Here is a 21,172-nt window from a genome sequence, read left to right on the forward strand (position 1 = left end):
ATTGTAAGAGTTTTAAAAGTGTAGTCTTATCCATATTCAAATACTAGTAATGAATTATAGAGAATATCTTTCAGTGGGAACAGTATTTATAATTTTTATGTAATTCTCATGAGGGATGCAGTGAGAAATTTATCCTGCATTAAATATGAAAACAGGAATGCTGTGTTTTGTGTGAGGTAGTAATTTTCGGATAAACAGGTTATAGCATACTATATTGAATCAGCTGCACTTTTACCCTATTACTGGGGTCTAATTACTGATCTGTTTTCTTACTTAGGCCCTTACATCAGTTGTAAATTACAGAGAACCCAAGTCGGTTTGCAAAGCACCTGAACTGGTAAGTTTGATGGTTGCTTAAAAATTAATCTTATGGAAAATCAGTATTAGAAAAAGAAAACTGAGGAGAGTGTCAAATTAATTTGGTTTTGTAGTATCTTTCAGAAAAATAGATGAAGTTAAATTATTAAAAATAAAAGCAAGGATGTCTATTGTGTATGATTTGGCATTTATTTAAGGAATGCAGACAGCCATATACGAAAGCCTTTTTTAAAGGGATAACTGGCAGGGAAAATAACTCCATTTTATAACCTTTGCTCTTTAAAGTACATGCGCTTTGAAACAATTTGCATTACTTCTCCTAGGGATTTTATTTTATCTAAAATCTAAAGGAAATTGGCTGGTAAATTTTTGATAGCCGTTAAAGGAAACTTGTTTACAAGGTTGTTGCAAGATTTTTAAAAAGTATTTTCTTAATGTCAAAAATACCAGAGCCTCTCAAAACTCATCTAGATGTTCTTTTGAAACTTGTTACTTAAATCAATGCTTTATTGGTCTCTACATGTTGATTAGATATTTTTACTTATTTCTAGTTTTTTTTTTAATGTTTACCTTATGACATATTTTAAGCTTTTTGGTGCATGTTCATAATTTTTAAAACATACACTTTAGTATGGCAAAGACCCTGTCCATTGATCTTATTTTGTATTGTTGCCACTTTGCCTCCTTTGAGGCATGATATGTACAGAAGGGCCCTTTCTAAGATTTACTGTCAATTTCTACTTGAGCTTGCTAAGTACTGTGACAACTTATTAAAGAAGTCAGCGAAGGGGATGACTGAGAATGAAGTAGAGGACAAACTCACGAGCTTCATTACCGTTTTCAAGTATATTGATGATAAAGATGTTTTTCAAAAGGTAAGTTGTTAACAGAGAAGTTTTATTTGTGTTTTAGTCAGCTTTGATTTAGTTTTGAACTTCAAATCATCAGAAAGGAAATAATCTTTAAAAAAATTTTTTAATATAGTTCTACGCAAGAATGCTGGCAAAACGTTTAATTCACGGGTTATCTATGTCTATGGATTCTGAAGAAGCCATGATCAATAAATTAAAGGTAATTTAAGCCTTTATCTGATAATGTCCTAAAATTATCCCACTAGCACAGAAAGATACTCATAGCAGCATTATATGTGGTAATGAAATAAATATTTCATCAATAGTTAACTAGTTAAAATATAAAATACATATTCATGTGGTATGTGCACATACTATATTGAAAGCACAGACTCTCTCTGCGTATTGATTTAGAATCACCCACAAGATATAAACAGTGTTAACTTTACAAAAAAAATTGTATTACTTGTAAATGAATACACCTAAATTATTCTTTTGAGTACAAGTTTTGGAGTGCAGTTGAATTTCAGTTCATTTTTACATCATTTTAGTGTATACACCAGTGAGATAAGTAGTAACTGATTCATATTTATCCTAGGTTACTTAGTAGTTGATAATTCCTGCATGCTAAACATTGAATATACTATGTGATCCTTTTTACATATATCAATCAATAAATAACTTTTGATTTTTAAAAATAATGTTAACACAAAGCATTTTACATCCCAAGATTAGATCCAGATTTTCTGTCATGGTGAGAACAGAGTTTTGGATAATTTCTTTCCTTTTTTTTGAATAATTTCAAGGAAGTAGATTTCTTCATTATTCAGGGGATGCTATTAAAAATATGCCTAAGTACCCTCCTTTTTAAATTGACTACCGGCTCAAATATACCCAGTCATCTTTCATGTGTGTTTGATACTATATGTAAACCTAAAAGGTATCTTACATACAGTAATAGAGCATTCTGTAGTGTTGAAATAAGACATGGATTTATACAAAAGTTTTTGTTTTAAAGGGAAATTTATTTTTTATAAATCTGTGTATTTATTCTACATTGATAAAAATGTTTTATTGAAGTATTTTGTTTTGAATAACTGCTTTGGATTATGAAAAATATAGGCCTTTGGTGTAAATATATAAATAGGACCTTTGACCATAGACTTGTCAGTAGCAACACAGTCTTAATAATGAATATGGTTTTTTATTTTTTTCTTTTTAAATCATATATTTTTAAAAACTTTTTTTTTTTTTTTACAGCAAGCCTGTGGTTACGAGTTTACCAGCAAGCTGCATCGGATGTATACAGATATGAGTGTCAGTGCTGATCTCAACAATAAGTTCAACAATTTTATCAAAAACCAAGACACAGTAATAGATTTGGGAATTAGTTTTCAAATATATGTTCTACAGGTATGAGTATGTGTTCCATTGAAGGCATTTGCTAACCCAAATACTCTGATGCAAAGGATTAATGAATGAATGGATGCCGATTACATTTCTTTCATTCAGTGGATGGTAGCTTCTAAAGTTATGTTGTTATCTTGATTTGGAATGAAATGTGTCATGATAGAAATGTTGATTTTGAGGAAGGTGAAAAAAAAGGTGCTTTAATTGCTTAAATCATTTTACAAATATTTACTTTTAAGTTAGATATTTATCTGTTTTAACTTTCTTCTAGGCTGGTGCATGGCCTCTTACTCAGGCTCCTTCATCCACATTTGCAATTCCCCAGGAATTGGAGAAAAGTGTACAGATGGTAAGTTTGCAGGAAATATGTTAGACCAATAATTGTCTTCATGTTATATTACTTTAAATATTTTCCCAAAGTTTTAAGGGCTCATGTGATATAAAAGTATATTCACAAATTATAGTTAGTCTGCCTGATAGGAAGAATATAAATTATTGTAGTTCCAAATACAAAACTAAAATGCTAAGGACATCATTCATTTCTTTGTCAAAGTGTGTCTCTTTTATTAAATTTGTTATCTGCTCTTAAGCAGTTTTAAATTACAGAAACTTTGATATTAGAAGTTTAGAACCCAGTACTTAAAAGCAGTCATTTTATAATTTTTCATTTGAATTTGGAGCCGTTTTTGTACCTTCTCTGTAATAGTTTATCCCCTGTAATAGTTATTTTTGTTTCTGGGCTGAAATTTAGGTAAGTATATGGAATGTGAAATAATACAGAAAAAAATGCTTTAAAGTGTGACTAAATATAAACCTTACAATGCTTACCAAAAAGCTTTTAAAGAGACTGTATATCTTTACAACTTTATTGAAATATAATTAATATACCATATGTCCTAGCTTGTTCAGGTTGCTCTAACAAAATACCATAGACTGTGTTGCTTATAAATAACAGATTTATTTCTCACAATTCTGGAAGCTGGAAGCCTGAGATCAAGGTGCCAGCATAGTCCGATGAGGGCCCTCTTTAGGTCACAGACTTCTCGTGTCCTCATCTGTTAGAAGGGGTTAGGGAGCTCTGTAGGGTCTCTTTTACATAAGCATATAACTCCCTCCCCCACATTTCCCAGCCCTAGCCAATCTGCTTTCTCTATTGATTTGCCTAATCTGGACATCTCACATAGAGTCATATCATTTGTGACTGACTTCATTCACTTAGCATAATGTCAGAGTTCATCCTATGTTGTAGCATGTATCAGTAGTTAATTCCTTTTTATTGCCAAATAATCCATTGTATGGATGTACTACATTTTATTTGTCCTTTTGTCAGTTGATAGGCATGTGGGTGTGTTTCTACCTTTTTGGTATATGAATAATGCTGCTATGAACATTCATGTATAAGTTTTTGAGTGGACATGTTTTCATTTCTCTTGAAACTGACCCTTTTTTATTTACTAACTCATCAAAAGAGGTTTCTTCTTGACTGGATGGAAGTTTGGGTAGCATTTTTTTTCTAGAGAAATCTTCATTATCAAATTTGAGCAATAATTTGAGGTTGTGAACCAGTGAGTTATGCATACATTATGAAGTTTAAAATGAAAATGGTATTTCATTACACTGTTCCCTAGAGATGTTTGCAATGGGTAATTTGAGTCCTTTTTTATTATTTTTTATTTTTTTAAATTGGAGTCCTTCTTAAAAGTAAATGTTTTTTGTTTTTTTTCAAAATAAGGATTAAAAAGAAAATAACAGTATAGGCTCTGGAATCGTAATTTCTGGTTTCATATGCCCATTCTGCCATCTACTATGATCTTTGACTTTGGGCAAATAACCTTCTGATATTTTAACTGATAATAGGACTACTCAGAGTGTTAATAAGAAAATAAAATGAAATGTAATATAGCCTGGCATATAGTAAGTACTCAATAAATGGTAGCTGATATAGAAGAAGTAATAGCTTATAGTAGTAGTGATAATAGCAAAGTAGAGTAGTATAAACAACCAGGTAGATTTCAAGATACCAAGCATAACATAGACCTTCAGACTAGGAGTCTAACTTGAATCTTCTTGAGAAAGGCATAATAGCACAACCATCTTAAAACTATATGAAGGAAAGCATTCGTTTAGGTGGGCAGGGTATTATGGATTTTGCAGAAAGGATAGATGAAAGCTAGAGGTAGGAGATGGCATAACTAGCTAAGGCATTTTGATATATTTGTGATCAGGCAAGAGGAGGAAAACTGATCCCTCACCTTTAACAATATTAAAACTTCTTAAGAGTCTGAGTTTTTGAATTGCATTGAGGCAAAGAATAGGGGCTGCCAGAAATAGTTTCCTTCTAACTTTATGTTGTTCTCTCCCCTTGAAATAATTATTTTCCAGTAGTAGTATTTTTTAACCCTTCAACTTTTATTAATGTATAACTTTCATCAGGTTTCAGTTTCTTCATTTACAAATAAAAAGTGGGTTCTTTTCTGACTATAAAATTATGATTCCAAGAATATTGTCCTCTCCATTTGGGTTTTCTCTAATTACCAGTAGAGGGAGTTTGTTCTTTGATTTTTTTTTTTTTTCCTAGTAAATCCAAGTATTCAGTTACATAGGACTTGAAATCCATATGTACTTAACAGTGTACATTTTTACATGTAAATTAATTCATCTCACCTTCGTGATCATATATATATTTTATATCTTAATCTTAAATATAGCTGTTTTATGAAAATTATTTCATTCATAATTTTTATAAAAAATTATTCATGAATCTTAAAACTATGGAAATTAAGCTTTAATTAAAATAATGTATTAAAAAAAAGTAATTTATTTTGCATATTAGACCAATAAATCTTCATTGTTGTATTTCTTTTGTGCTTGGCCTACAAATTGGAATAATACTGGAGAAATATAAAGTAATGTGTATTAATGCAGCTCTCTATTAGAAGTAAATATAAATTGTTCATTTTTAAGGCCCTTTGAGTTCTAATTAGTACCCTCAAATGGTATTTAAAGGATGCTGTCCTATCCTGACTATTATTTATCTTAAAATAAGTGTAGGCAAAATATCTTTTTTACTAATAAACTTTGGTCACATAATTAATGATATAATTAAGGTTTTATAGCCTTGGTCTTTGAATACCAGATGAGTTTATAATGTTTCCATTTGATACTCAGTCTTTTTGTTCTTTACTAGTTATAGATGTGAAAATCTTTATAATCAGATTTTAAATTTAAGGATAAGGGAATGTTTTCTGCTGGCATATCTATATCATTATCAATAAAACTTTACTGGTAGTACTAGTAACTAGAAGTATAGAGGCAAAACATTGCCTTCAGAGCTTGGAATATACATCCTGGAGCTAGTTTTGCACTTAAATAATTTATAAAGAGCATTTTAAAGTTTGGTTTTCTCAATTTCAGAATGTTTTATTTTGCTTTTGTCTGTAAATTTATTATAGATGTTTCATAATTAAATTAGGAATTATATAGTTTTAACTGAATTTTATTGACACCCTTGGAGGGTATTGGTCAAAGCCCACTTCTGGGATCCTTTTATGACATGATTTTGACTTTCTCTTTGTCTGCATTAGAACCAGGTAGAAAATCCTAAGTATTTCAGGTGCCAGTCCTTTCGTATTTATCATGCCAGGGGGTTGGTGGATCTGCACCATTGGAGGGAAAGCATGCTCAACAAGTTTCAGCTTCCTAAGATTAGGCAGACTTGGAATGAACTGCTGAAAGAATTCACTGATTCTCTTGGCTGGCAGGTCAAATATTGCTGATTGTTTTATTGAAACTTTGTTATAAGTTATGTTATAATAGCTAAAAATCATTATTTTTTTTCTTTTTTTACAGTTTGAATTATTTTACAGCCAGCATTTCAGTGGAAGGAAACTTACATGGTTACATTATCTCTGTACAGGTAAAATGCATTTAATTATATCTAGTGTAGTGAAATTTACCTGATAAAAAGGTATGTAAATAATTTAGGAAAAGATTTCTTATAGCCTTATAATAGTTTTTTTTTCCTAATGATGGCTTTTAACCTCTTTTCCTCTGTTTACCTTCCTGGTTATCATTAAAGCAACTATTAATGAAGTTCAAGTGCAGCACTTTTTAATAGTGCTTTATAAAATTATGCTGCTTAAATACTGCTTATGAAGAAAATTTCTGAATTTTACAATGTTTTATTACATTTCTGTAACACACTTTATCTAGACATTAGAAATTATATCTAGAAACTGAGACCTGACAAGTTAGATACTCCCAAAAAAACTATTTTCTCTAAATATGTCAGAAGTCTTCAGAAATTTTTTTAAACATTATAGCATCATAAAGGGATCTAACCATTTGAATTTTATTTGTTGTACTATAGTGAACTTCAGTAGTAAATGCTTTTTCCAAAATTACAATTAATTTCCAGTAGGTTCTAATTTTAGAAAAGTTTATTTAGAATCTGTTCCTTTGCCTCTTTCTGGAACAGTGGGGTCCACTTACTTGACAGTAGGATTAATACTTGAATGATTATAGACTGTGTTGCTCTGGCTCTGAGTTGCCTGAAGATGTTAGGCAAAGCAAACACTCAAAATTCTCTCTACTTTTGTTAAAGCTGTGCTTTGAAAGCATTGAATCAATTTTCCCATTGTATAAGAAGGAAAGGGTATATATCTCTAGAACTGGTATAAGAAAATTTGATCAGTCAGGTGCCATAACCTATATTAGGAAATTCTGTTTACTCACATAAGAGAAATTTTGTTACGAAAAGTTTCAGCTGAGTTTCTTATAAGTGCCATTTATTTCACCAATTTATGTTGTATGTTAGGAATACATACTAGTACATAATTAGTACATGATAATACATACTTACACAAGTTTATCTTTATTAAATAAGTTGGACATTTACATTTTTTCAGCAGTTTGTGAAATAAAGAGGTATGATATTTTTTTCCTGATTTCTTTTTTTAAAATTAAAAAAAATTTTTTTTAATTTAAATTCAATTTGCCAACATGTAGTATAACAACATGTAGTATAACACCATCGCTCATCTCATCATGTGAGGTACAATATTCTTCATAAGTGGTCAGTTTGTACTTGACCTTTAATTTTACATCTATTATGAATTCTTTCTATCATTTGGTAAATATAATGGGGTTTTTTAAAGATATTATTTATTTATTCATAAGAGACACAGACAGAGGCAGAGACATAGGCAGAGGAGAAGCAGGCTCCTTGTAGGTAGCCCAGTGTGGGACTGGATCCCAGGACCCCGGGATCCTGACTTGAGCCAAAGACAGACACTCAACCTCTGAACCACCCAGATGCCCATATAATCCGTTTTAAGAAAAAAAAAAAAAAGCTGCATTGTTCAACCAGTGTGTGTGTGTGTGTGTATGTGTGTGTGTACACACACACACACACACATTCATTCATTCATTCATTCATTCATTTGAGAAAGAAAGAGCGCATGCACGAGTACGAGGGACAGAGGGAAGGAGAAAGAGATTCTCAAGCAGACTCATTGCTAAGTGAGGAACCCGACACAGATCTCAGTCTCACGACCCTGAGGTCACTATCTGAGCGGAAACCAAGAGTCCAGAGCTTAACTAACTGCGCCACCCAGGGGTCCCACTCAACCAGTGTTTTAGATAACTAAAAAAATTTCTAGTATATCTTAATGTACTTGAATTTAATTTATTTTTACTTCCCCTGAATATCTATCTTGGTGGAGTTAAAACTCTCTGTTTTTCTCATCACCTCAGTAATAACCTGTATCCTAAAGTATTTTAATGAGAGGCTCACTTTTTGGTATTCAGCAACTAATTGTATATAGAAATAAAGAAACTATATACATAGTTTTTGACATTAGAGTTTGACCAGGAATGTTTTACCAATAATGCCTAAAAAGGGATCTATACTAAATTCCCAAGCTGGTCCATAATAACCATATTTTTGGAACTCTTTTGTTTGGGGTGTTTTTATATCTTAAAGCCAAATAGTTTTTTCTTCTGGAAAAGAGTTGTTAACCTTGTAAATTCATTTCTTGTTTTGAGTCACTGAAAGCACTAAAAATACCTGTGATCTATTAGTGAAACGATTGGGTAAAGTTTTATTTTGGTTTTGTTTCTCATTTATTCATTTACTCATTAGCAAAAGGTTTTCAAACACCAACCACCTTTAAGACACTTGTTCTGGAATTACCACATTAGTCAGAAGGTTCCAAGGCACCTTTAAAACGTTGGCTCTGATTCTGGACTGATCACTCAGAGTTCTGTTTCTTGAGAACCTCTGTCATTCATACTTACACATATAATCAAAATTACTCTTTCCTAGTCCATTTCCACATTTCCAGGTATTTTTTGTATTGTAATCCAAGAGTCTTTACAGATGGTTAGAAGTGGAGTATCAGGTGGTATTTGGAGGATGTTAGAAGATGTAGGGGACCTTGAGCAAATTACTTAACTTCTCTGAGCCTATTTCTTTATCTTTCTAAAATTCATTTATCAATTCAGAGAATCATATTCTTTGTTCCCAGTACCTCTGTATTCTGAGTACAGATAAAGTACAGAGCCTCAGCCCTGAGAAATGTAGTGGGACAAGTAAATAATTATGGTAAATGTTTTGAATGTTATAATAGAGAAGCAAGCCTAAGGTATTAGTTTCCCATAAATTGCTGGTAGCAAACAGCCACTGGTGAAGGAAGGCTTCTGAGTAAATAACATCTAAACTTGGTTTTCAAGGGTGAATAGGACTTAGCCAAGATAGGCAAAGAAGAATATTGAGAGTATATGACCAACAAAGGTAAGAATTTTAAGAAGTAAGCAACTACGCTATCAGATACGACAAAGATACTGAATGAGAGATCTATGAAAATTCCTTTGGATTGATTAATTGATTGATTCATGAGAGAGAGGCAGAGACAGGCAGAGAGAAAAGCAGGCTGCTCTCAGGGAACCTGATGTGGGACCTGATCCCTGGACCCAGGATCACGCCCTGAGCCAAAGGCAGACGCTCAACCACTGAGCCACCCAGGCATCCCGCTTTGGGTTTATAACTAGGATATTGGATAGAATTATTCTGAGAGAAAAACTAGATAAATAACAAATACAGAACCTGGAAACTTACACTGTCTGGATATAAATAAGTATTATTTATGGCACATCAAGATTTTGTAGGAATCCCGAGCCAGCTGCTGAGAGAGAAGTCGAGAAATGAATTTGAGGGAGATATTTCCTTCATTAATATATAAATATATAGATAATACATAAATAATACATAGAATTATATCACACTAGCAGTTAGTGAACAGTGTGTCCTGTAAGTGTTGATTATTTACCAAAATGTAATCTGGCAAATTTGCCAAAAGAAAGTCACCATATTGTTGCACATACTTTAAAAGGTAGTGATTCTGTCCTTGACTGAATTATTTTCATTATTAATTTCAAGTCCTTTAACAGTTATAATTTTGAGGGGTTTTAACATTGTCTGATGTCTAGTCCATATGTAAATTTTCCTGATTACACCCAAAGAGACTTTATTGCCTGTTTCAAATGCAATCGGAGATCACTAATTGCATTTGGTTACAGTGTTTTCCCACTTCTGTTCCCCACCCCTTCCTCTCTAACCCCCTTTAGCCCTCTTGACATACTTTTTTGGAAAGTGTGTTTTGGATTTGTCACATTATGTACTTGTGATTAATTTTATTAATCATTTAATTTTTGTGATTAATTTTATTTGTTTTCTGGTCCCTATACTTTCTGTAAATTAGTATTTCTGAAACTAGGTCCAAAAGTTTGATTCTATTCAAATTACATATTGTCAGCAAGAATACTTTAGGCAGTCCTTTATACTTCATAATGCATTTCACATCTGAAGGCATGTAATGTCAGATTGTCTCATATTAGAGACACTAAAGTTGGTCACTTGGTTAAGGTGGTGCCCATCAGATCTCTTCATTGTAAAGATAACTCATTTCCCTTTTCAATGAACAGGTGATCCGAGGGGTGATATCTGGGTCCCATATGAATACCCTTTTTCAGGAACGACTTTGCTATTAGGCTTTGGCAGCCATTGATGATCATGACTTGAATCAGTTATTCCGTTACTGGTTACAAATTGGCAATACTCTATTATTCATTCAGCATTTAATAACTGACTTTCTTCTGTAAAGAAAAGCTTTCCCTTAGAGACTAAGGAGCTGTCAGTAAAGGAGAGTAATTTGGATGAAACTATGAGTTCTGCCCACTCATTACTTCCTTGTAATGAGTTGTAAATATGTCTTCAGTTATATTTGGTGTATTTTTTAAAGTATATGTGTATCAGAATGCTTTATTCTAGTTTGAAGTTTCATCGAGTTTGCCAAACTATTCTGCAGGTTAAATGAACTGTTTTGTCATTTTCCTTTTCTGTTTACACGGCAGTAATTAAATGAATCGTGCAAATTTGAGATGTCCTTCCTTGCCCCACATATGCCCTCTATCGTTTTCCCAATCTATTCAACTGTGAACTTGTAAGAGAATAGTGCTGAAAAGGAGGCAAGAGGCCCATGTACCCCTAATGCTGACAATTAAAAAAACAGGAAAAAAGTTTTAATAGAGTGCTAACTAGTTTTTCTAGTGTTGCAGAATGAACTTAATAATAAATAAATGATATTTTGACCCTTTACTTGTGTTGTCTCCTAATGCTCCTTGGGTTCTGATGGTGATAAAAGACTGTTGTTGGGTGTGGCAGGGGGCTCATTCTGGGCCCTGACAGCATCAGTGATGGGTAGCCTGGTGGTCCTACTTCATCATCTAGGTGCTTGATGCATTATTCCATACTTGTTTCTGACATATGATTAAACAGTCATTGCACAAATGCTAACAATTTATGTGATATTTGACTTTTCACCACATTTCCCAAACTTAAATGTTGAAATGAAAGTCCTTAAAATATTCTTTGTGCTAATGTTGGTAGGATACTCCTAATATTAACTTTTTACTTAAACTATTTTGTGTGAATTGATTATTCTAATTCATTATTATTAACCACCTTTCATGAAAATTCAGAGACAAGGAATTTTTTTTAGGTGTTTCCAAATAATTATCTGAATAACGGTTGTTTCTGAAATAGGTTGAGGCATAATGAAAGTTTGAATAGCCATCTGTGTCATAGTAAGTTGGAGAATTGACTATCTTTTTAAAATGTTTAATTATATATATATATATATAAATAAAGGAACCACAAAATCTTGATCAGAGTTACTAATTACTACTAACAGGGAGAATGTAGCCTCTGGGGTAGGTTCATGAAGGTTCATACAGCTCCCTTAAGTTAAAATGTAGAGCTCTAAAACTAGATCTGTAGCGGTTTAGTTTATAATCCATTGACAGTTGAATAATGCAGGGGGTGTGTATATGAGAAAGACAAATACAGTCACTAAACTACAGCTTTATGCTTTAGGAAACAGTTTGTTGACTTGCATTAGCTTTTTATTTTATGTGTTACAGAGTGCATACATGTACATGTTTGTCATACTGTTTGTTACAAACTTTTTAGTGTGCTGTCCCTCTGGAATGTCCCAGAACCGTAGTGTGCCTAAACCTGCTGTATCCTTTATAGCTTTCAGGTTGGCATAGAATCTAGAGCTTTTTTGTTCTATCAACTATTTCCACAAAATAATGGATCTTTCTTTTTGTCTCTCCTCCCATTTGTATGACCCTAGAAAGTTACTGGGAAGAATGATGTTTATGAGATAAAGTAGCATTGTTAAATTTTAGCAGAAGCTGTGGGTTAGATGGAGCCACTGGAGAAGCATCTCCTTTACACCTGTGGACCTCCCTGAGTGCTTGAACCAAGATAGAGGCAGCACATAAAGCCATTACTGGTCACCTGCTGTCATTCTCTCCTTTTGTCCATTTCTCCTGCCCTCACCTCCTGTTTCTGCTTTTTTCTTGTCCAGGTCTTAGCTTTCCTATTAACACTTAAAGACATTGTTACACACTGGTAGAGGTCTGATAGTTTAATTGTGATTTATACTGCATACTCAAAACTAATAGCCCTCCCTCCGATCCCCCAAACAAATAAACTGATTACACTGCTAGTAACAATTTAGTAAGTCCTTGGCTCATTCTTTCAGGAGAAAGTAGCTGAAATAAATAATTATTACTCAAACAACTTTGAAATATTTCTTTGAATGATCAGTTTATTGTCACAATTTTGTTTTAATTGTAGGTGAAGTTAAAATGAACTATTTGGGCAAACCATATGTAGCCATGGTTACTACATACCAAATGGCAGTTCTTCTTGCCTTTAACAACAGTGAAACTGTCAGCTATAAAGAACTTCAAGACAGCACTCAAATGAATGAAAAGGAACTGACAAAAACAATCAAATCATTACTTGATGTGAAAATGATTAACCATGATTCAGAAAAGGTATGGGGTAATATTTCAAGGAATTCTTTTTTTTAAAGATTGATTTATTTATTCATGAGAGACAGAGAGGCAGAGACATAGACAGAGAGAGAAGCAGGCTCCTCACAGGGAGCCTGATGCGGGACCCAATCCCGGATCCTGGGATAATACCCTGAGCTGAAGGCAAACGCTCCATCCCTATTTCGAGGAATTTAAGCATTATAAACATTATAGCTTGAGACGTTTGCAGTTTTTAAAGTAAGATTATAATCAGTAATACCCTTTGTACTTTGGAAAGCACTGGAGTCAGCTAGCAATACTGCTGGCTACTTAGAGCTGTGAGCTTGTGGAATCACAGAGAAGTTGGTGCCTCTGTGCCCTTTATAATTGGCTGGATTCTGGTTAATTGAGGCTAAAAACAATAGCATATCCTAAATCTTCCTGATTTTTTTCACATGTGTTTAATTGATATTTAATTATTTAATTACATGGTTCTAATAGAAAATGACTATTGATATTATTTATATGTATATTTAGCTTGTGTGACAATTCTGAATGCTCTCACTCTTCTGTCCCTTCAGTCCAGGACTCAACTAATAACCACCATATATTTGTAGTACAAATATATTGTCACAAGAATAGCAAGCCAGTAATATACTACTTTTCTTAATAGCTTTTTTTCCCTAGTAACACGTTTTTGTTACTGTTATAGTATATATATATATATCCTGGATATTTAAATGATTCAAAAGCAACAGATGTGAGTTAAATCTCCTAATTCGAATTGTGCCTGTAAGAAAAAATTCTTATAAATCAGACATCATTTTTATTTTGGTGAAGTTAATAGCCTACTATTTCTGTCATCAGTTCACTTAATTAATGATATATATTTTTAAAGATTTATTTATTTGGGGGGTGGCAGGAGAGGCAGAGGGAGAAGAGAATCCTAAGCAGATTCCCTGCTGAATGTGGAGCCCAACACAGGTCTCAATCTCATAACCCTGAGATCATGACCTGAGCTGAAACCAAGAGTCAGACGCTTAACCAACTATACCCTCCAAGCGCCCCTGGTGGATGATATTTTATAGCCTATAATTAAATAGTTTTAAATGGCATATATTTTGAAATTCAAATCAAGCTTTTCTTAATACTGAGAAATTAATTTTTGATTTCAGAATCTTAACAAAATATTAAATTCTTAATATTAAGATTTTAATTGAGTCAATCATTAAGCATGAATTTTTAAGCTTATAACCTAAAAAGTTTAAGTTTATAAGCTAAATTAAGTACTTAAGACATTATGTATTTTCTAAAATGTATTATTTTTGCTGCCCGGGAATGTACAAAATATAGATGATTGCTTGTTTGCACATTAAATTTTAACTATGAATCTGCTGTTCCTTAGCAGAACTTCTTAGCTTATTATTGAGAATGAATTCATTTGCCAAGTGCTTTTTGATCTTGCTAATGGAGAAAACACCATGTGTGATCAGAGTGGCTTTCATAAGCTTGATAGTTGTGATTATAAAAATTGACTTAACAACTTTCACTTGAAAAGAGGCCACATGCTTCTGGCAGACAGTAAAACATGAATTCGAGGGTAAACTTCATAAGAACCATACTAAAGCCGTGTATGCCACTGGACACTACTTGTTTCTGTTGTCGGGTTATTTATAATACGTATACGTATTTTCTTATTGCAGCACTTTAAAAGACATTTGGTTGCTCACTTTTTCAAAATAGGGTGACATAAATTATGAGCCTAGTAGTTCATAAGAATTAAAGTGTTAAAAAAAAAGAATTAAAGTGTTAAATTCTGTTTAAGACAATTTGACTCTTTATCCGATGGTTATATATATTAGTTGGGCCATAGCTTATTTCTAAATCTAAACAGATTAAAATTCAAGTATAAAATTAGAAAAGAATTGATATTTGCTTCTTTCTTTATTTTACAGAAGACAGTTTTTCTCTTAAATAATCTTTATAATGTAAAATGATGAGCGTTTAGTCTTGCTTGGTCATTTAATTTTATGATATTTTATTTGCAGCAACTCTTATTTAATTGTTTTAATTTTTATAAATATACATGCATTATTTTCAATTATAGGAAGACATTGATACAGAATCTTCATTTTCATTAAATATGAACTTTAGCAGTAAAAGAACAAAATTTAAAATTACTACATCGATGCAGAAAGACACACCACAGGTGAGTGATTTTTAATGTCATTTCTTTGGGAAATATTTAAACATTGGACTTCACAAGCGGTAACTGAGATAATGGAAAACTTTGCACATCAAAATTAATAATGTGATGCCTTTTTTATGATTTATTCTTTGAGCTTACTAAACCTTGCAAACCAAACCTCTGCCAGTATTTTAGATTATAAAAATAATAGATATCTAAGAGTAATGTATAATATAATAGATATCTAAGGGAAAAGGTATTGCAGTATAGTCATACTTTTAGACTATATTAAAATGCAGAGCATTGCTTTGCATTCTTCACAGAAATTCCTATTTATTTTTAAAGATGTTATTTATTAACTTGAGAAAGAGACAGAGAGAGCACAAGCAGGGGGAGAGGCAGACTCTCCCCGGAGCAGGGAACCCTATGCGGGGCTCAGTCCCAGGACCCTGAGATTATAACCTGAGCCGAAGGCAGATGCTTCACCATTTGAGTTACCCAGTGCCCCCAAAATTCCTACCTTAAGTAGTAATATAATCTCATATTTTTTATTTGTAAAATAAGGGAAAGCTTTATAACATTCTTTCAGAGAAGTTGTTGGAAGTATTTCTCAAAATTTCATGTGCAAATGAACCACTTGGGGTCTTGTTGATACTCAAATTGTAATCTAATAGGTCAGGAGTGGAGTTCAGACTACCAGATGAGCCATTTTGCAAGGTGAACATCTGCTGTTGATTCTTTTAACCCAGTAATGATTAATGCTTTGCTCTGGGATAGCCTATTAAGGTCACTTAAAGTTTCTTGATTGTCTTTGCCCTATCCTTGGGCATGGGGCAGGATATAAAATTATATAAGATGTCAGGCCCTCTATAGGAACTTACATCCCCTTGGGGAGACAGATGTTAGTTGTTAAATTTGAACCCTAAAAAAATTGAACCCTAAAATGTTTGAGATCCCATTTTTCTCTAGACTAATGAATAATAATTTGTAATATGTAGATTGTATTTTATCTTTTATTTTTTAAAATATTTTATTTATTTGAGGGGGGCAGAGGGAGAGTATCTCAAGCAAAAGTCTTGAAAATTACTGCTGTGTTCTACTTTATTGCCTATTTACATTAAATACATTCTATTATACTGTTAATTTTTTTTTAAATAACCTTCCAACTTTAACCCAAGAAATTATAAATAACTCACTGTAGATATTCCTTTAGTAATGATTATGTGATAATGATAATGGGCATTTGATAGCTGTATAACTTGAAGCTCGGTATCAAGTGGAAATTTATGTAAACTCAGTGACAAAATGAATTATGAAAGGTTCAATGACTTACTGTGTCGTTTGCTTTTTTTTTCCCCCCTGTGAAACAGGAAATGGAGCAGACTAGAAGTGCTGTAGATGAGGACCGAAAAATGTATCTCCAGGCTGCTATAGTTCGTATCATGAAAGCACGGAAAGTACTTCGGCATAATGCCCTTATTCAAGAGGTAAAAGGAGGGGAAGCCCTGAGGGCTTTTGGGGATAATGGATATTATCAATGAATAGATTAGGAATGTTTCTTTGTCAGAGTGGTACATACATAATAGGATTCCCAAATAGCATAAAGAAATGCTTTATTACTTAATGAGAACAGTACTTAGAATTTCTGTATTCAGGTTTGCTTTGGCTTAGATTTAGAGGTCTAAGGTTCACCAGGATTTTGAGCCTTCTGTCCAGTTATTGAAAGAAATTCACTACTTCAAATATTCATTCCATAAATATCTGAGTGTCTACATGTGATGGAGTGCCTTGATAGTCATTAGGGATGTGATGCAGAGCAACCCATGATGTGGATCCTGCCCTTTTGGAATTCACCATCTAATAGAAAAGAAACACATTATTGAAATAGTATGGAAGCAAAATATAAAATTACATTAACAATGCACTGAAAAAGAGCTACAGTAGTATGAGAATGTGCACAAAAATACTGACTTAGAAAAAAAAAAGTACTGACTTAGGGGATGTTGGCGAAAGGTGTGTTTTTTTGTTTTTTGTTTTTTTAAGATTTTATTTATTCATGAGAGACAGAGAGAAGGCAGAGGGAGAAATAGGCTCCTCGCAGGGAGCCCAATGTGGGACTCAATCCTGGAACTTGGGATCGTGCCTTGAGCCGAAGGCAGACGCTCAACCGCTGAGCCACCCAGGCGTCCCTGGAGAAAGCTTTGAGAAAGTGTTAGTTCAACTAGGCACTGGAGTGTGAAGGTTAAACAGAAAATGGAGTGTGTGTCTGTGTATTTAGATAGATTGATTAATTTATAGTTTAATTTATGTATGAATATTATTGGATTTTGCTATATCTGTGTTCTGCTTTGTAATTCCTTCACAACAGAAACATTAGGCTTTTTCCTTATTTTGCATTAAATTTTTTTTGTCATCAACATTGATCTAATTGTTTCCTCTCCTTGGGCACTGTCATGTGAGCTTAAAATTTTAATACTGTTCATGGTGTTCACTTGCTTGATGTATCACATACGTCCATGTAGGATGATTTTATTCATTTTAATGAACATGATTTCATAACTAAGTATATTTTTCCCATGTGGATTAGGTCTGTTTGATGGAACCTCTATACATTTGGGGCACTTCACAGCTATTGGTTAAAAATAATTATTTATAACTGACTACTTGGCAGTAGTTTGACATCTGTGTCTCTCTTACACAGGTGATTAGCCAGTCAAGAGCTAGGTTTAATCCTAGTATCAGCATGATTAAGAAGTGTATTGAAGTTCTGATAGACAAACAGTACATCGAACGCAGCCAAGCGTCAGCAGATGAATACAGTTATGTAGCGTGATGTCGTTCTCCTCTAGTGTGGGTGTAAGAAGATCATTGCCATCACCATTTGGTGTGTTCCTGTGGGAAAAAGCAGGCCTGTGCCTCCATAATTTGGTCATTTGGCAGCCCCTGTTTTTCTGCTGTTTACAACATCACCAGTGCCACGTCATGAGCGTCCGAGAAAATGCCTAGAGATATTTCAAGCTCATGTCATTATGACATTTCTTAAAACTTTATTAAAAGAATGAGTGAAGTATTGCTGAAATGTGGAAATTTGGTTGGGTACCATGCTTTTTCTCCCCTTCACGTTTGCAGTTGGTGTGTTGTTTTTTTTTTTTTTTTTTTTAATGTATCTTAAAGGACATAAAATAAAAAACTTAAATATTGTAATATGACAGATAACCTAATAATTGTATCTACATTAAAATGACAAACATGATATTGCTGCTTGTCAAATAAAAAAAATAAAGAAATAGAATGCCTTTTTTATGTGGATGGAGTATCACACATAATAGTATATATATAAATGTTCATGAGTCATCAAAGCAGCTAATGCAGCTTTAGTTGCATTTTTATCCAAATGGTTTAATTCACTTTTACTCCTACTTAAGTCCTACATGAAAAATGTCTAGATTATTGTTCTTGAATGCATAAAAATGCATTCAACATAAAAATGTTTTATTTTTATGGATTGGAACTACGTTGGATATGAGCATTTTGAATGTTGGGGATTTAATTCTATCAAGGGTTTCTGGTGATATGCTTACACCACAGAAATAAAGGATGAGGAGAATATGTGGTGGCCTCAAGTCTGGCATAGAAAGTTTCTCATTCAAAAGTTGTCTTCTGTTTTCATAATACATTAATTCTAATATAGACAAATACTCCAGCCCTCTAACCTCCCCTTCTACCTTTCTCTGAATTACAGGAGATTCTGCAATACCAGTGTATTCCTTCCATTCTCCTACCTACATATTACCCTTACACCCCCTAACATTTTAATACTAGATTCACTCTCACAAGTCACAGGTGTGCTTAGCAGTGCATAACCTAAATACCTTTTTTTGTTGTCTGTATGGTGCATTACACCAGGTGCCACTTATATAGAGAAATGAAATTCCACTATTTTGTTTATTTTATATATTAACAGCAGTATTAGAATACTCTGGTCTATTATATTTATTATCTATCTACCTTACCACCACTATAACACATATATAATTTTTTTAAGCTGGAATATTTTAAAGCCTATCCCGTGTGAGTCATTTTACTTACAATACTTAAGTTTGTGTCTCTGACCAATAAGATGCTTTTAAAATAAACAATAGAAACACAACTATAAAGGCATTGCTACATCTAACAAACAATAATTACTTACTATCATCTAATATGTGGTCCACAAATTTATTGGAGAATGGCTTCTACAGTTTGTTTGCACTTTTTCTGACTCGTGTCTCTAAGTGTTGAAAAAAATCTACTGAACTTCTGATGACTTACTTATATACTGTATTTCTCATTTTACCTTTCTTCCTAGAGAGGAAGTAATGGCAAACCATATAATATTGTACATTCACTGTCAAAAAACAAACCTTTGTTTTGATAGCTTGTCGATAAAATTTCCAAATTGATTCCTTTTTTCTTAAATATTTATAAATGTTAAATTAAGCCTTATCTTGGTGTCTAAATTGTCAAGAAAATATATTATCTTGAAAAATGGACAAAGTACTTGTGCTGAGGTATACAGAAATGACTGAAAAGAGTTTTCTTCGTATCTTTTTCTCATTTTACCTGAAAAGAAATAATTAAAGATATGTTTCTGCATGAGGAAGAAGAGGCCAGACACAACATCCAAAAAGAAGCAGTGTTTTGAATGAATGCTAGCATACACCTTCAGTTGAGAATGAAGGAAGGTTGCGGTCTGGTAGAGTTAGGTCAAGCAGTTGAAGTCCTTACGGCAGAAGACCCTAGCGCAGAGACCAGAGCACTAAACTGGCAGCCCCTGCGTACGATACCTAGTATCATGGGCAGAGAGGGTCAGAGCTACAAAAGGGAAAGAAGAGGAAGGAGAGGGAATGGTTCTCTGCTTAATCTTGGAAAACAAAAATAATGTGAGCCAAACTTTCAGAAGCTTTTAAAAAATTATTACTACTGAGATAGTTAACATGTATGAGTCAGTGATATCTTTTTCAGCCAGAGAGCATGCAGCTTTTATTCACACTCTGTCCTCTTTGAAACCAGATTATTCAAATTGCTGCTATAGGTTTATTCTAGGGATTTAGTCCAAGATTTTATGACCATTGGCTTTAATATAAACAAAAGAAGATATACTTTGGGGTTTGTGTTTTTGCTTTATTTATAAATTACTACCTTTATAGGATTTTGTAACTTGTATATGCTACAATGCTATAAAATTTCTGTTAATTTATTTAACCTTTTCTGAGTACAGACTGTGACTGGTGCTTCCTCATATGTTATTTTGTTTGATCTTCAGATAATCCTGTTAACCAGGCAATGCTCTTCTCTCCTAGATGAGGAAACTAAATGAAGAGTTTTCCAGGAGTCATTGCCAGAAACTACAGAACCTGAATTTAAATCCCAGTCAAAATTGTGGACCTAATAAATATAGTCTCTCTCTCTCTCTCTATCTATCTCTATCTATCTATCTATCTATCTATCTATCTATCTATCTATCTATCATCTATCTATCTATCTATGCATATAAGATAGAAGTAACTTCATTTTATACATAAAGAATAGTTTTTCCTGATTTCTCAGAATAAAAATTTGTTTCTAGGTGATTTGTGAGAATAAACACTTCATATTTTAGTTTCTTAAGGTACTTACTTAAGATGTATATATGGTTAAACAACTTGGCTTGTAGCTGATTCATGGCAAAGGATACTTGTAAATTTAATATTTTACATTCACATGTACAGCTATAGAACATTTATTTCAAATATATATACTTAATGCAAACCTGTGTTCAGTTAAAATTTTTCCAGTTATATAGTAGCAATTATAGTAGGCTAATGTATTGAGCTCTTAACTTTGGTTCCTAGTACACATTCTTGGTTGAGCACAAGGTCAAAGTAAAGATGTGAACTTTTAAAGTACTAATCCTAAGGGCAATTGTACATAGACTCTAGCTAGCTAAATGAGTAGAAGTAATATGGAGAGGCCACTGGTTGAAGTCCATGAAGCATAT

General features: G+C 33.0%; 1 protein-coding gene across 12 annotated transcripts in view; it reads left to right on the forward strand.

Moving 5' to 3' along the window:
• Nucleotides 1–20,943, forward strand: part of CUL2 (cullin 2) — a 166,580-nt gene extending 145,637 nt beyond the window's left edge. For 11 of the 12 annotated variants that reach the window (XM_025478462.3, XM_025478463.3, XM_025478466.3 and 8 more), the window contains 10 exons: nt 278–337; nt 1,065–1,193; nt 1,303–1,389; nt 2,430–2,582; nt 2,851–2,928; nt 6,429–6,495; nt 12,784–12,986; nt 15,073–15,174; nt 16,524–16,640; nt 17,855–20,943. In XM_025478462.3, the coding sequence (XP_025334247.1) occupies nt 278–337; nt 1,065–1,193; nt 1,303–1,389; nt 2,430–2,582; nt 2,851–2,928; nt 6,429–6,495; nt 12,784–12,986; nt 15,073–15,174; nt 16,524–16,640; nt 17,855–17,986 (1,128 nt within the window). In that variant the 3' untranslated portion in view covers nt 17,987–20,943. The remainder of the gene's footprint in view (nt 1–277; nt 338–1,064; nt 1,194–1,302; nt 1,390–2,429; nt 2,583–2,850; nt 2,929–6,428; nt 6,496–12,783; nt 12,987–15,072; nt 15,175–16,523; nt 16,641–17,854) is intronic. The other variant, XM_025478471.3, reaches the window with a different exon arrangement.
• Nucleotides 20,944–21,172: the final 229 nt, after the last annotated feature.

The sequence above is a fragment of the Canis lupus genome, chromosome 2 (assembly GCF_003254725.2).
Source record: "Canis lupus dingo isolate Sandy chromosome 2, ASM325472v2, whole genome shotgun sequence".
Taxonomy (NCBI): domain Eukaryota; kingdom Metazoa; phylum Chordata; class Mammalia; order Carnivora; family Canidae; genus Canis; species Canis lupus.